Raw genomic sequence first — 15,418 nt, forward strand, 5'->3', positions numbered from 1 at the left:
ATACCATAATGTTTAATTATAAAAATATGAAAAGTTTCAATCAGATGGGTGTTATCTGATGAAGATTTTCTACATATAAGCACTTACTCTTAAATCACACTGAAATATCTGAGTGAATTGCAACTACAGAAATCAGAGAAATAGTTTGCAACTACAAAACATTTTGCTGAAACTTCATTCTGAATCCAGATGTTAAGTGTCAAGTGTTCAGTGATGTTGATGCAGTATTTGTCATTCAATTTGATGGGCTATGCACAGTACTTACCCAGTTTAGTGGAGGGCCTGTCCAAAAGGAATAATGCTATAAATAATCGAACTAAAACTGAACCCCGAGGTGGGCTTGTCATGAAGCCAAAGAAAGCCACATAATTTAGGCAACAGATTACTGGAGTTGCTACATGCAGGCATATGCAATTTTCTGAGGGCTAAACCATATATGTCAGTAATCATACGTAACGGAGTTATGCATTATAGTTTTCTTCACCTTTGTATAAGTGGTCACAGCCCTGATTTCTCAGGAACGCATGATTCAGTCAGAATTGCTGCCACACATGCTTCCGTGAAGGCAAAGAAAAGTATACTGCTTATCTCCAGTATGATTTTCCCATAACTTCGAAGTGTGATTACTCAAGTCATTACTTTAGCTCTTATCTTTGATTCTGTGAACTGCCAAGGAAGCCTTTCTGCTCATGAGCAGTGTAAAATATAATAAATAATAAAATAAATAATAATTATCTCCAGCCTTTCTAGTTGCAAGTCAAAGCAGACTAGTGTGATGGGACACAGATTCATATATTTCTCATATGTTTCTCATATAATTAATAATAGTTTGCTTTCTGATCAAGATACCAGTGTTCCTAAAACCAAGGAAGCAGAATAACTGCTAATTTCATATTTTGATAGGTTGAGACAGTTGGAGATAAGTATATGACAGTCAGTGGCTTGCCAGAGCCATGCATTCACCATGCACGTTCCATCTGCCACCTAGCATTGGATATGATGGAGATAGCGGGACAGGTGCAAGTGGATGGAGAGTCTGTACAGGTTAGTAATTTGCAATAGTCTATAGGTTTATTTGTATATCATCTTCACGTCTAAAACAAGCAAATGCTCTCTCATCGTCCTCCTCCCACAAAAGGGGGCAAGATTATAGTAATGGGCATAACCAGTACTGGGGCTTTGATGCATATGGGTGACTGGTCAGTGGAGACCACCTAACAACAAGTTGTTCTTAAGTCCATTATTGTAACTTGTCATGGGATTCTGGTTCTCATATAATGAAAAGCTACTGGGGGTGATTTTAAGGATTATTTTAGACCATAGGTTGTTTTAGGTTATGGGTGACTTGTTAACTACCACAAATTGCATCTTTGCTGAGTTTGTTATATAGCAACAAACTATGGCATGCTCTTCCAGTGACTCAAATATTCAAACTGGCAGCCATCACTGCAATGAGAAGCCTCACAGGGGAATTCACCTCTGTCACTGTAGGAACCCCCTTCATTCTATGAAAACTTAGGCATTGGTTGAAAAGATATAAAAGCTAAATTTAATTTTCCAGGTAAGAAATCTATCCATCATTGTGAATATATGGACAAAATGACCTTTGAAATGGATAGAATGATTATCGAAAAATTAGGGTTAGGGCTAGGGTACTGGACCTTACTACAAGTACTAATAGATTTGTTGTCTTTTGTTAATTACCTGGGTAATGAAGCTAGTGATTTATTAGCTTGTTTATATCAGCCTAAGCTGTGAACTGCAATGCCATATACATTGCATTTGACTTGGTAACATTTTACTTTCTATTTTCTAAATAAAAAGATAACAATAGGCATTCACACAGGAGAAGTAGTCACAGGTGTCATTGGCCAAAGGATGCCCCGTTATTGTCTTTTTGGAAACACTGTTAACTTAACAAGCAGAACAGAAACCACTGGGGAAAAGGGAAGGATCAATGTTTCTGAATACACTTACAGGTAAGAAATTGAGTTTCCTGATTGATTGTATTAATTTCAAAGTAACCATTTCTAAATTGTCTTTTTTAGAGCAATTGGTTCATTCTTTCATTGATTTTAGAGTCAACTCCTTATTTAAAAAGTTTGAATGAACTCATGCTAACAAAGTGTACTAAAGTAGCATTAAATGGAGGGTGGGAAATATAATAAGTTGTGATAGGCTTTTAAAGACATTTCCTAGCCCAATAGCATCTGCTCCACACAGCACTTCGCAAAAAATATATCTTTTGCTGTTAATTGTTTGCCTTTAATTGCAGATGTCTGATGACTCCAGAAAATTCAGACCCACAATTCCACCTGGAACATAGAGGACCTGTTTCCATGAAGGGTAAAAAAGAACCAATGCAAGTTTGGTTTCTGTCCAGAAAGTGCACAGAGACAGAGGTATGACTTAATTAAAAATCACCAAGGAATACATATGAACAGTGTAAACCATGAGGGCCTTATTTCCCTGAAGAACTGAATGTCCCTTCAAAAAATAAACCATTTAAAAACAGAGCATTAATACGTTTGCTATCTTGAAAGGAAACCAATGTTTGTTCTGTACCCCTCTTGTTTATGTGTTTATTAGCAACTAGTTTAAATAGTTCAGAAAGTCCTTGAGAGTGCCAAATGATTAAATATCAATTTCACATGCAATTCCTATGATGCTAGGATTGGTAACATTCCAACCATGACTAGTTTGCACAGTTCTTCTCAGCTAAACAAGCCACAGTGTGTTGCTTAAGCTGCAGCATGTGCTGGGCAAGATTTAGTTATCCCCTTCCTGGCTTGTTATGTTGTCTGAATTCTGGCAACATGCCTTGTTTGAGAGGGAAGCAACATTTAAATAACATCCTGTGGGTTATTTCAGGGTTGTTTCCCTGTAAAATGACCATGCGGTCCAGATTCAGATGATATGACCAAATGAGGCTAAGCAGATGATTATGAAAATCACATCTAACATGTTTTGGCATGTGCTGCACTGAAACAAACCAACATGGTTTGTTTAACTGACAATGATCTTCTGAACCATTGGACATTTCTACCCTCGCTTCTGTTGAGCAGCTACTGCACTGTCTGTGACTCTACACACTGCTTCCCTTTTGTATGGTTTGCTTTCTGAAAGAGCTCCATTTTCTCAAAGCATATTTGCACTTTGGCTCGACTAACACTGGAAGCCACTTTTTGCCCTAGCCCTAACATCAAAAGCATTTCACTCCAACTTAGTTCCAAATACTAAAGTGGGTAGTAAATATTGCTTATTACTACAGTTTATGTTGTGTAAATATATTTAGGTTGCTCTAGCAAACAAATGTTAAAATTTACACTGCTTAAATTTTATACTGTTAGCAACAACATTATTTATACCAAAGCACAGTTAACTAATTGCTTAACTTGGAAACCTGAATTTTATGTGGGAGATGGAACTCTGGGCCCAAAAAATAAACATGCATTTTTGAGCTACAAGCTGCTTAATTTCAAGAAGCACCATAAGTATGTAGCTATGCTGATGGTGTCTCTTGAACAATAAATATATTTATTGTCACAGCTAGCTTATACTATAGTAAGACAGCCATAGAAATTCATTTGCAAATTAGCATCATTCTTAAATGGGGAAAATCCAAAAGAACACATGAAATGTAAACAAAAAGAATCAGCCAGGTTTTACCAACAACTGGTGTCTTAATGCTTTGATACGTAATTTTTGAGCTAAGAGTAATTCAATTTGTTGATATATGCCCTTTTTCACTGAAATAGCACTCAGGCCTGTATTACTATATTGAAATGTTAGTACTAACTAGTTAGTTAGTACTAGTATACTGCTAGTAGGCAGTAGCTATCAGGGCGAGACTTAAATGTTGATAATGAACCCATGGGAGACTTAAGATCAAACAAGAGGAGGTTTCAGGCCATGCAGTCCTGCAGGCAGAAATTGAACTGTATTGACTTGCTAATGCTCATGTTTTGGCCTTCAGCAATGTCAACTTCTAATATCCATGCTCTCTGTTTTAAGCAAGACATTTTTCACAAGGTCCATTATTAGATTTGCACGCTACTGATACTACTTTACCCACTTTCAAAGAGAATGAAAACTGTTGCTATGGCAGGTCTAGCCGTGGCCCCATCTTGGTTCCTGTGCACACTTGCATTTTAAACCTGCTTTTAAAGCACAATGATAGGATCACCACCATGACTAATAACCCTTTTCTGTTCTCTTGTCTCTGCCCTGAAACAATTAAAAACAGATAGCTGTCCTGCTTTGGCTGAATCAGTCTGAGTATTAGAGCATGTTATGGGCAGTCCAAAAGGCAATCAGACAATTGTTTAAACACAAAATGTTCAGTCCTAAGGCATGAATGGTTTGGATACAAGCAAAGACCAAAGCACAGTTAAGCAGACAAATACTATACACAAAGCAGGAGCAGAATCTCCTGGGAATCTCATGGAAATCTGAGAATCAACTGCAGAGGATCAAACATGAAAAGTGATACAATATTTTTATTGTATCATAGGAATGTGACACCATCAAATATGCTTGAAAATAACTTTCAGTGCTAAGTATGGGCTCTTATGTGGTTCATGGCATCTTTACACTACCATGAAACATAAAACATGAAATGATGATGAGCTTCTAATAGTAGTTATTCTTCCTTAAGCACATAACAGTGTTGGTGTCTATGCAATTCACCCATATATGAATATTTCTTGCTTACTGCACATTATTACTATAAGCTCAAGTCCTTTTCAAATTTTCTTGCATGCCTTCAAGGAAGTAACGCATGATGCTAACTGAGCCAGGCAAAATACAAGAGGACAAGAAACAGAGTGGAACACTGTGTCCTGACACTAACATAGTCTGGTAGTAATTAGATGTGACTGCTATTGCTACATGTTGTATCTCTTGCATTTACTCATTTGATCTGGGCCGAATACTAACATTTTCACCAGGCTTCTCTGTGCTCTCTGCTGGCTGGTTTTTGTTCACTTGGCTTTTGATATGACAGTATCTCTGCTCTGGCTATGTGTATCCCAAGATCATTTGTCTTTCTTTCTGTATCTTAAAATCTAACATATTGATGAACTTTAAGTCTTGTGTGCTCTGGCGAACCATAACAAATCTAGTGCTTCATACATATGCTTTTCATCTCCATCTCTAATGACTAATCGCCATGATCTTTATGATGATGTGACTCAAAGCTGTGCAAGAAATTCTAATTGATAGCAAGAATCATGAGAACAAAGAACAGATATTTTTATAACCATGATTTGGCATTTTGTTGTAAAGCTTATTACAGTTATCCATCTGCTTCCTTCCAATCTGCTGTTGTGAAATGATGCAATTTGTTCTAGAAGCTTCTGTGCACTGTCTGTTGCTCTTTTACTATGTATTGACTGTCACCTGATGCAATGTATACATTTGGTACATGGAAAAGTAGGTTATTTGATGTTAGGTTAGTGGGAAATGTGTGCCAATTTTTATTCTCAGTCTAATCCTATTCTCTCCTGCTGCACTTACTGATTGCTAGTGGTAAAGATAATTCATGCTTACTATGTTGCTGGACAACAGTTTATATCATGCCTAATGATAGGGTGAGCGAGTAGGTGTATGGTGTGTGTGGAGTTCCAAAGAAAAATGTGGTCAACTTTGAGAAGCAGCATAGTGAGAAATTTCCGGATCTTTGACCAGATTTATCCTAACACTAAGGGACCTATGAAGGACCACAAGTTTCAGGTCTCCACCATGTTGGACCTGTAGAGAAAGCTTGGCAAAGGTTGTGCCTTATATGTAATTCTAAGGGCCCTTTCCTTGTCAACACTAGGGGGATTGAATACCCGAAAAAGCAAATGTGCTTTTTCCGGAGAACTTTATTCACCGTGGCCCTGTTCACTGGGTGATCTCAGCAGTGGTAAAATGGCAGGAAGGATCACATCTGTACTGTGCTAGAAAGGTTTCTAAGCTGTGGTCCATGGCATATCGCTTACAATACTGAAGCACACCAGTGACTAGAGTCCTCTGTTCAAGTCTAGCTACACCCGCCACATTGGTAAGAACCACCAAAACTTGCTGTGGATGCTTGTAAGTTTTCCTGGAAATCCATTTCAAAGTGTGCAATCCCAAAATCTAGTCTGAATGCTGCTTGGGTGAATTTCAGGGGCTAAAATATAATTGTTTAACGTTCCTCTCTAATACAAGCTACTGGGATATTGCTTGTGAGGGGGTGGGGAAGCAGAAAGTCCACCATTTTGTAAAGAAAGTTGATTATCCAGATTCATGATGTGTTCATATAGATAGATCTGTGTAAATGTAGCTGCTGTGTAAACAGCACTTGTATTTTTTATAAACCTCCGATTATCTATCCTGTATTCTAAACATGCCAGAACTGATGAGCCTGGCTTAGATATACTGTAGGGAAAAGACATCAGCTATTTGTTTTTTAAAAATATATGTGTGTTTATAAGATATAAATGTGTACATATATGTATATATACATAAATATAAATGTTATGTATAAAATTTGTCAGTACTTAGTTTATAAATATATATATATCTAATCAACACAAAATATATGTATAAATGTTTTACGTTCATGTGTAGAAGGAAGGATTTTAAATTATAGGCCATTTCTCACAGATGTTGGAAGGGGTTTTTCCCGGTGAAAAAATATGTGTCAATTTTGAAAATGTTGTAATAAACACATCTTATCTCTAATATTCCATATACCGTCTATGTCATTTAAGTAATTTTTAATCTGTGGCTTTACCTCAGATTCATTGACTCTGTGAACTGTGCACTGTTGCATAATGTTGACCTGAGATTTTAACAGATGCTGTCCAGACAACAGAAAACTATGGATAATGACCCAAGCATGATTATGAATTACAGGGAACACTCTATGGAAAGGAAACATACACTATATCCAATTTGTTTTAGGCTGGGTTTTGATGGAGGAAGCATGTATGACCTGTGCTCTCTCCATCTCTGCTTTTCTGTTTCCTAAAGGCGGACCTTCTTCCTCCATCACTTAGTGGAATGTTCAAAGCCATCTTCCATTTGCAGCCTGCACTGTGATAATACCAAGTTGAGCCACATCTTTTTACTTTGCTCTATGAATTTCACCCAAAATGCTATGTAAGGTCCTTTGCTACAGGTGGCCATGTTGCACGTATGGACACCTGGGGAAGGAGCTTAACATAGAATGCTGCGGGGCGTGAGGGTACTCAGCATAGCTCCCTTCTTGCCTACTTAGTGAACTTTATCACATTTAATCATGCCTGAATAGATCTTTTGTAATAAGGCAACACTTATTATTACCCAATCCTGCAATCTGGTGCATTTACAAACCTTGTCATACATATAACATAGGTTTAGAGAGATAGATATTGTATTGTATTTTGCTGAGAGTGAAATCCAGAATATCGTAGCAGTAATACAGAGGAGATGAATGCCGGAAGTAGATGCCATTAAGAAATAAGCTGTGGCTTTACATGGTGCAGAGATGGGTGGCTGCCAGAAACAGCACATGGTGGGTACATGATGTGGAGGCGTGACGCATGCACTGTCCAAGAGGTTCCAGCTGGCAGGGTTTCATTATAACATTGGTGCCCACCTATTACGCATTACAGGCTGGGTCAGTTTACACATATTCTTATTATGACTGAGCTCTTCCAGTCAAGAACCCTTGGAAAATAGATGTTTGAAATTCATTTTTAAAACCAGAGAGAACCAGGAAATCAGTAGGGCTAACAGTATGATTCTATACATGCTTACTTAGAGGTAAACCATATTTAGATCAATGAGGCTTACTCTTGTGTACATAGAATTCTTCTGTTCATCAGTTTATTACAGATGGCTGTAATCATTCCCACATTGCATAATTGGTATGCTGACTGGGCAGCCTGGTCCATGCAGTTCTGCTTGTATCAATCATGTCCTAGCCTTAATAACCATATGAAACGCATTCTCTAAACTGATCCTCTAAAAGCATCCTCTGTGTTTATCCTACAGAGTTGCAGGTAGGGCCAGCCGGAACTATTTGGATGCTTGAGGCAATATCGTGTTAGTTGCTTCTCTATTTCATGTACAAAAGTATTTGACTCTTCCTCTAGCCCTGGCAATTGGGCACCCGAGGATGGTGGGCGGGCTGTATAGCCCCACATCTCACAGTTCTGCTGGCTTCTCATCACTTGTCTGGTCAAGGACAGCAGTGGTGATGCCAGCAAGCATCCCAGGAGCATTGGAGGCATACCCTGGGCTGTCTTGTGGCATTCTCAATAAGCAGGACCCCATCTCGCTCTGTGATGCAAAAGGAGAACGTGACTACATGGAACAAGCCAACTGTCTCAAGTCAGCAACCTGGAAGGATTGTCACCAGGGCACCAGCTTAAAAGAGCAGGGATGGATGAAGGAGACCTGATGAAGAACAGCCAAAAGGAGCTGCCACTGCCTCTCACCCCGACATCTTTCCATCTAATGCTATGGTTTATTCCATAGTAAGCAATCTGCAACTGAAGCAGCATTGGAAGGGGATTTTCTTGCCTCATTTCTACAAAAATTCACAAGTAGCCACTTCTGTGCATATCAATAGATGCCTTAAAAATGCTGATTCACAACTGAAGAGGGGGGTTTATATTTCAGAAAATAAATATCAACTAAAAGGTGATGAGTAACTTCGAGGGGTGGGGGTATTATATACGTGCAATGCTGAGGCACCATTATTTTACGAACTTGATTGAGCTCTGGTGAAATTGTTAAGCAAATGATATGCATTGCAGGCAGTGGAGATAGTTCCCATCTTTTCCATAATTATTGCTCAGCTGGAGTATATGCAAGTCTCTAGGAATCATTACACGCTGATATGAAAATGCTGCTTAAGTTTGGAGGGGAAGCTTGATACCAAAAATGGCTATTATCACTTCCTCACTAAGTTTTATTCTGAAAGCTCACTTCCTTTTGAAGAAAAAATACACACATTAAAAACCACATGAAGACACATTTTCAAAAGTAGATGTTTTAAAGAGAGATCAGACACATGTGCAGCAATGAAGATGAGTGTAATGCTTATTTTAAAAGATAATTGCAATGCTTATTGCTGGCACAGTCAAAAAATAACAAACTCCATGCCAACCTCCAGTTCTTAATGTTCATTTTAAAATTAGGAATTATTTATCTGTTACCGCAGTGTTATATAATTAAGAGCTCAACACCACAAAGGAACTCAATTTAAAACACAGTGGCAACCTAGAAAGGCAGAAAATCAATACATATTAGATCGGGCCCACTGACTTTTGTCATCTCAAATTCTAGCTGATCAATTTGAGCTGTCATTATGGTTTTGTCATTGTTAATGGATGTGTGCTGTTGTGCTGAAATACCCAGTCCTCATAAGCATTTTTTTTGTATTGCACACTGTATAAGTCCATGTCCTTTTGTGTGGTGGTGAGCTTATAAAAACAAGGGGTCTTCATGATACTGATAGATCCAGTATTGAATTATAAAATCAGGGTTATACTAATTTGATGTGTAACTGAATACAGAAGCTAGATGACATTCAATCTCTATAAACAGAGCTGAGCACAATAGAAATGCTTTTGTTATGATTTTGAATATGAAAGAATCTAAGAAAAGGGTGATCTACAAGGTTGAAGCTTCTTGTGTATTGCTGGAAGTCAGACAGCTTACATCACTTGCATATGCAAGGGTACTTTTCTAATATTTATTTCAAAACAAGGACTGGATTAAATGTCTTGTGGGAATGCCAGCTTTCAGAAATAACATTTCGTGTAATATAAACAACTTTGGTGGCAAGAATACCTTGAAAGGTGAAGGGATGTTTGCAGCTCTTTGGTTTTCAGTCTGTTAAACTTTTAAAAAATTGATTACTGCACAATAAGATCCCTTTAAAACTGGTTGCATTTGTGTGACTTCTTGACTTCCTGAACGATCATATAAAGAGTTTAATTCTTGCTTGATTGTGAATTCAACAAAAATTACCTGACCTAAAGATGGGTGGATGGCATGCCAAATGCCTTTACATTGCATTCAGGCACTTGAACCATTCAGTCAGGCTTCAAATTTTTAAAAACCTTTTCTTTGCCAATTGACTTGAAACTGAAACTGCAGAAAGATTTAAAAAAAAACCACCACACATTTCCTCCAGCAGCTGCCTGTTTTCTTGTGGATGTCCAACAGCATTGTTCACAGAAGCAAGGACTGATACCAGCGGAATCAGATAACATTCTGCATATCTCTAAGTTTGGGGGAAATAGAAACAGCAGTTTCATCCTTGCTCTCCTTGGTAGCCTTCTTGCTTTTTTTCTGTGTGTGGCTGCTGGGAAGGATGTAGTGTAACTTGGTATTGTCAACTGAACATAATACAGTTCAGGATCCAAATTAAAACCATTCAAAACTTCACCCACTGTGTTGCTTTAAATATTCACCAACACTGTTGCATACACTTCCAGTTAAATCTGAATCATGTAAATATTTTGGAGCTACAGTATTTCCAGTAAAAATGACAGGAAGCATTTTTATAGTTACCAAGATGTCCACCAAATGGTAGAGATCTGTTAGGAAATGAGTGGATCTACAAGCTGTGTGCACATGTGTGTGTAGAGGGTGACTAATGGCCAATTTCATCAGCTGTGCTCATCAAAGCACAAACCGTTTCCATTCACACCAAATAAGTCTGCAGTTTCCAGAGAGAGGAGGCTGCCATCTTCCTGTTCTACTCTGGATTACATCCAGCATTATGTGGACTTTCATTTCCAACTGTGTGACAAGACATGCCCTTGCTTTCCTCTCCCATGAAGCTCCCATGCCCCAAATTTACACTGCAGGGTCCCCAACCATTATAAATCCATTGAAAAATGCTCACCAGTTGCCCCTTCCTGAAAAGGATATTGGAGAGCTGGAAAGATACAAAAAGTCCATGTACAAAAGAAGCAACTTGAAATATATTCCTTATGGAAAAGACCCAGGATTGCCTTTAAATCAACTAAAGGTGGAACATGACAGAAATTTATAAAATCATGCACAGACTGGAGAAAATGGGTAGATAAATAGTTCTTTTCTCATCACACTAGAATTCATAGTCACCAAGCAATGGACTGGCAGGAGTTTAGGGCAAAGAAAACATATCTTCATATAATCCGTGAAGACTACAGTCTCTTCATAGTAAAGTGTTTCAATTGCTTGGCCATCATTGATACTTTGGTATTAGTGGGTTTCAGCCAGTGCTGACAATTTGCCTGAAAATGGAAACCACTGAATTTTTCCCGCTTCTCTGTCACCCACCCCCATCCCACATGTTCATGAGGAGCAAATTTGAGAGATTGATGGGAAGAGGAGAAGGTGAGGGTCACTGCATTACAATGCTGCCCATCTCTTTTTTTTTAATCTCTTTCCTAGTAATCCCTAGTGAAGGAGAATCACTTCAAATCTCACTGATGTCCAAGGAAGAGTTAAGCCTGTGTTTGACTTCTACAGAAGTCAACAGGACTTCAGTATGTAGTTCAAGAGTTCATGGATTCGATCTGTGAGCTCACTTGTCTTCCACTGAAAACTGATTCCTCACAGCATGAAAAACCTCAAGCCCAAATGGGTGCTCTGAATCCCTGGGATTCTTTCTAAGGTCCAGCTGGCAGGACTGTGTATACAAAAGCTTCTTTAAAAGGTAGCTATTCTGCCTGTCCTTTGTTCGGAAAGGGGGCTGGATATATTTCCCTCTACCCTTGCTAAAGAGTACAACCTCAGCTGCACTGGACTGGGGTCATTGCAAGCATATAAAAGAATATGTGTGTATTGCAATTTTTAATTTTCATTGTGACAGCTTTGGTTTTCTCATTCTGAAAATGTCTCATTTAGAAAGAGGAAGTAGGACATCTGCTGGTGAGGAATTGCAATGGGTGCTATCCAAATGGATAACAATTTCCCTCTTGCTGTGTGTTGAACGTCTCTGTCAATATCTACATATTTCAAATATGTAGTAAAGCTGCTCTGCCATCATGCGAAGTGTGTTGGCTCTCCCCTACTTTTTCTTCTTCTTTGAAGGTATCAGTGTTGTTGCTGAGTGCTGTCAGGTCATCTCCAACTCATGGCAACCGTATGAGCAGGTGCCGTCCATATTGCCTTGTCCTCGACAGTGGACTCAAGGCTGTGGCTCCCTTCCTGGAATCCAGCCATCTCATATCTGTTCTTTTTCTGCCTTCGACTTTCCCTAGCGTGATCGTCCACTCTGGTAAATCTGGCCATATGAAGATATGCCCAAGAGACCACAGCCTTGGTCTCATCACTTTAATTTCCAGGGCAAGCTCTGGCTTGATTTGATCTAGGACACACTTGTTCATCTTTCTGTCCACCCAGGATATCCATAAAGAAGGGATTATTACCTTTATAAAGTCTAAAGTCATTTATGCACATGGGTTATAGGGTCGTTTCTCATTAATCATTTTAAAGACTACTGCCAGGGCTCAAACCTGCTTTGAAGCAACAACTGCCCTGGTGACCTAGTCCCCAAGCCTCATGTCCTTAGACCAAGTAAACCTCTATCATCTGCAGTCCTACAGGCCATTAGCTACCCTCCACTGGGTTGCAGGATTTTGGAGAAATGCTGCTTTGTCAATGCAGAGAAACTCCATCAATGAGCTGGTTCCTGTGCCTCTGGAAGCCCCTGCTACGTCAGCAGAAATGTGTACCAGGGTAGATGTTCAAACAGCAGTGTGTCATGGAACAGGAGGAGGAAAAGGGGTATATTGGGAGTGGACAGAGGGAGGCCATGGCTCTGTCAAAACCGAACCACATCATGTCCCTGAAATAATTCCAGAGAAAGTGAAAAAGTATGTCAATCCTAGAGCTGGTGCACTTATGTCTCAAAGGGATGATAAGCCTTAAAAATGGGGGAAATGTGAAACACAAAAGCACGTGTGCGCACACACATTCTGCCCTTGCTGGTTTGACCTGAGCAAGCAAGAATGACATTGCTTGTTCAAGTCAAGCAATGGTCCCTTTGCCAGAGAGGATTTTTCTACATGAGAGGATTAATCCACCGCTTCACTGAGGCTTCATTGCAGGAGGAAAAAGTGAATCCTTTATATGGATTTTTTCATCCAGGGTTTGAGTTGCTCCATCTTTCTACATATTATGTGAACCACCACAAAGTGGTGCTGTAATATAGCTGTGCTATAGCACATTTGTGCCAAATGCAGGAAATTTTTGTTCTAGTTTAAAATGTAATACCTTATTATCCTCATTCTAAAGAGAAAAAAAGTGGAAATATGGCGGAGGCCTATAAAGTGGGTGGCAGGAAAAGGCACTGGAAATCTTCAGTCAAGAAAGAAGCAGAAAAAAAGCAGCAAGTACCACATCAGGACCACATTATATATGTCCTGAAAGACCCGCACAGGTTGCCAGATACTCTTCAGGCATGATTGCAGGTGTTGGTTTTAACCTTTAAAACCCCGAATAATTAGGTCTGAGCTATCAAAGGAACCACCTGTCTCACCAGAAACCTGCCAAGAAAACTCTTTCAGGGCACCTTTACCTTTTGTCAAGCTCATGTGAAAGGGAGTTTTCCATGTTCCCCCTCAAGAGCTTTAGAATCCTTCAAGAGCTTGGCCTTTAGAAATGATAAAATGAGTCAGTTTTTTTTTTAATGTGGCCTTTCCAAAATGTAGTTTTAAATAATCTTCTGCTTACTGTTTTGAGGTTTTCTTGTTTTAAATTGTTGTACACCAACTTGATGACTTTTTAGCAGGTAAGACCATATATTTATTTTAATAATAAAATAAGTTTGGGAAATTCTAAAACCAAGTCCATTTGTTTGAGTCCTCCAGAACTGGAAAAGACAGGGCCATCTATGAGACAGGATCCCCACCGCAGGGTTGACTCTGTCCATGGGGTTGTTGTGACAATTAAATGGAGAAGATTGTGTGTGTGTGTGTGTGTGTGGAAAATAGGTAAGAAATGATGATTGGGTGATGGGGCCTGACACAGTGACAGTTCGGCATGCCTGAGTTCCAGTGAAAAAAATGGGCATTAGGACAAGTTTTAGAGTGCATGAAGGAGTATATGACTTCAGTTTTGGAAATGGAATATAACATGCACTTGAAACATGATAATGTTTCTGAACTTACAGTCTGAAGACAGAAAAGGGTGAATGCAGAACTCAAGCAGCTAACTAGTGAAAGCATTCCTGCACTGGAAACATACTGAACAGAATCTAACACCAGCAAAAGTAATGTTGCACAGCCACGAGCTGGTGATGCAAATGCTACAAGGTTCAGTGTACAGTTCTCTGCCAAACCCTTGTGGAAAAGAGTGTACAAATTGAGAATGATGATTGACAGTAATTATGAAGAGCACTAATACTGCAATCCTATACCTGGGGATAAGCTCATTTGATTTCAGTTGACCCTATGAAGCACAATATTTTACTGCAGTATAATATTTAAGATTAGAAGATGCATAGAATAGCATGCCACACACATTCATTGTATTCATACCAAGATTCTGGAATTCATTAATTTATTTTGCATGTATGCATATATCTTTGGGTACCTCAGTCCTGAGATGCGGGGGGGGGGGGGGGGGCAGGGAGAAGAAGGCAATGCAAAATCTTTTTAAGTATACTGCACCAAACTGCACTGGTCACATCCTGGCTCATGCAGTATAAGTGGTAAACATACTGTGTCAGCCCTTCCATCGTATTAGTCCTATAATTGGAGGAGATGGTTGTAACGGTGGCCTCTCCACAGCCCACTGTATTTACTTTTTGAGCAGTGGTCCTTGTGTGTGTGCCTGGCCCTTTGCCCATATGCAGCACAGTAGCTCAGACAACTGCCCAGCACAGAGCTCTAGGGGCCTTCCCATATTTATGTTTTGATTGTGCAATATGAAAACCATGAAACTGCATCATTCGAGAAGGTGGGAAAAGCAACTTAAAATATTATAATTTTTGAATACATTTTAGAAAATCCATTGCTTATAGATCCATTTTTATCAATAGCATACTAGTTATTAAAAATAATTATGCATAAAGTTCAACAAAGGTACTCCAAATATCTGCATACTTTTCCATTTGCAGATTGCACCGAAAGGCCACCCATTCAAAAACTGGAAGTTTCATAAGCCTTCTGCCCATTGTGTTATTACAGGCACAAGTTTATCCTTCCAATGCTGTCATCTTAGTCTTTTAGCAGTCAAAAGGGCTCCACAGGCTTGATCTGCACAGTTCTTCCCTTCTCCCTCGGCAAAAATAGAGTATATTTCCAGGATCAGCACTACCCTGTCCCCATCCCTATATACACATGCTCCATAAAACCTCTTCAAAATGACACAAGAGAGCAGAGTACTACATTCCCTGCATTATCATCAAAATCAATATCCTTTACAGGCTAGAAAGGCTCAGGTTTTTTTTTCT

At 39.1% G+C, this 15,418-nt stretch overlaps 1 protein-coding gene across 1 annotated transcript in view; it reads left to right on the forward strand.

The window, feature by feature from the left end:
* The window catches only part of GUCY1B1 (guanylate cyclase 1 soluble subunit beta 1), a 51,627-nt gene extending 44,909 nt beyond the window's left edge, over positions 1-6,718 (forward strand). The window contains exons 11-14 of the mRNA XM_044430878.1: positions 904-1,044; positions 1,825-1,979; positions 2,276-2,402; positions 4,771-6,718. Of these exons, the coding sequence (XP_044286813.1) occupies positions 904-1,044; positions 1,825-1,979; positions 2,276-2,402; positions 4,771-4,794 (447 nt within the window). The 3' untranslated portion in view covers positions 4,795-6,718. The remainder of the gene's footprint in view (positions 1-903; positions 1,045-1,824; positions 1,980-2,275; positions 2,403-4,770) is intronic.
* The last annotated feature ends 8,700 nt before the right edge of the window (positions 6,719-15,418 follow it).

This window comes from Varanus komodoensis, unplaced genomic scaffold (assembly GCF_004798865.1).
Source record: "Varanus komodoensis strain SLA01 unplaced genomic scaffold, ASM479886v1 scaffold21, whole genome shotgun sequence".
NCBI lineage: Eukaryota > Metazoa > Chordata > Lepidosauria > Squamata > Varanidae > Varanus > Varanus komodoensis.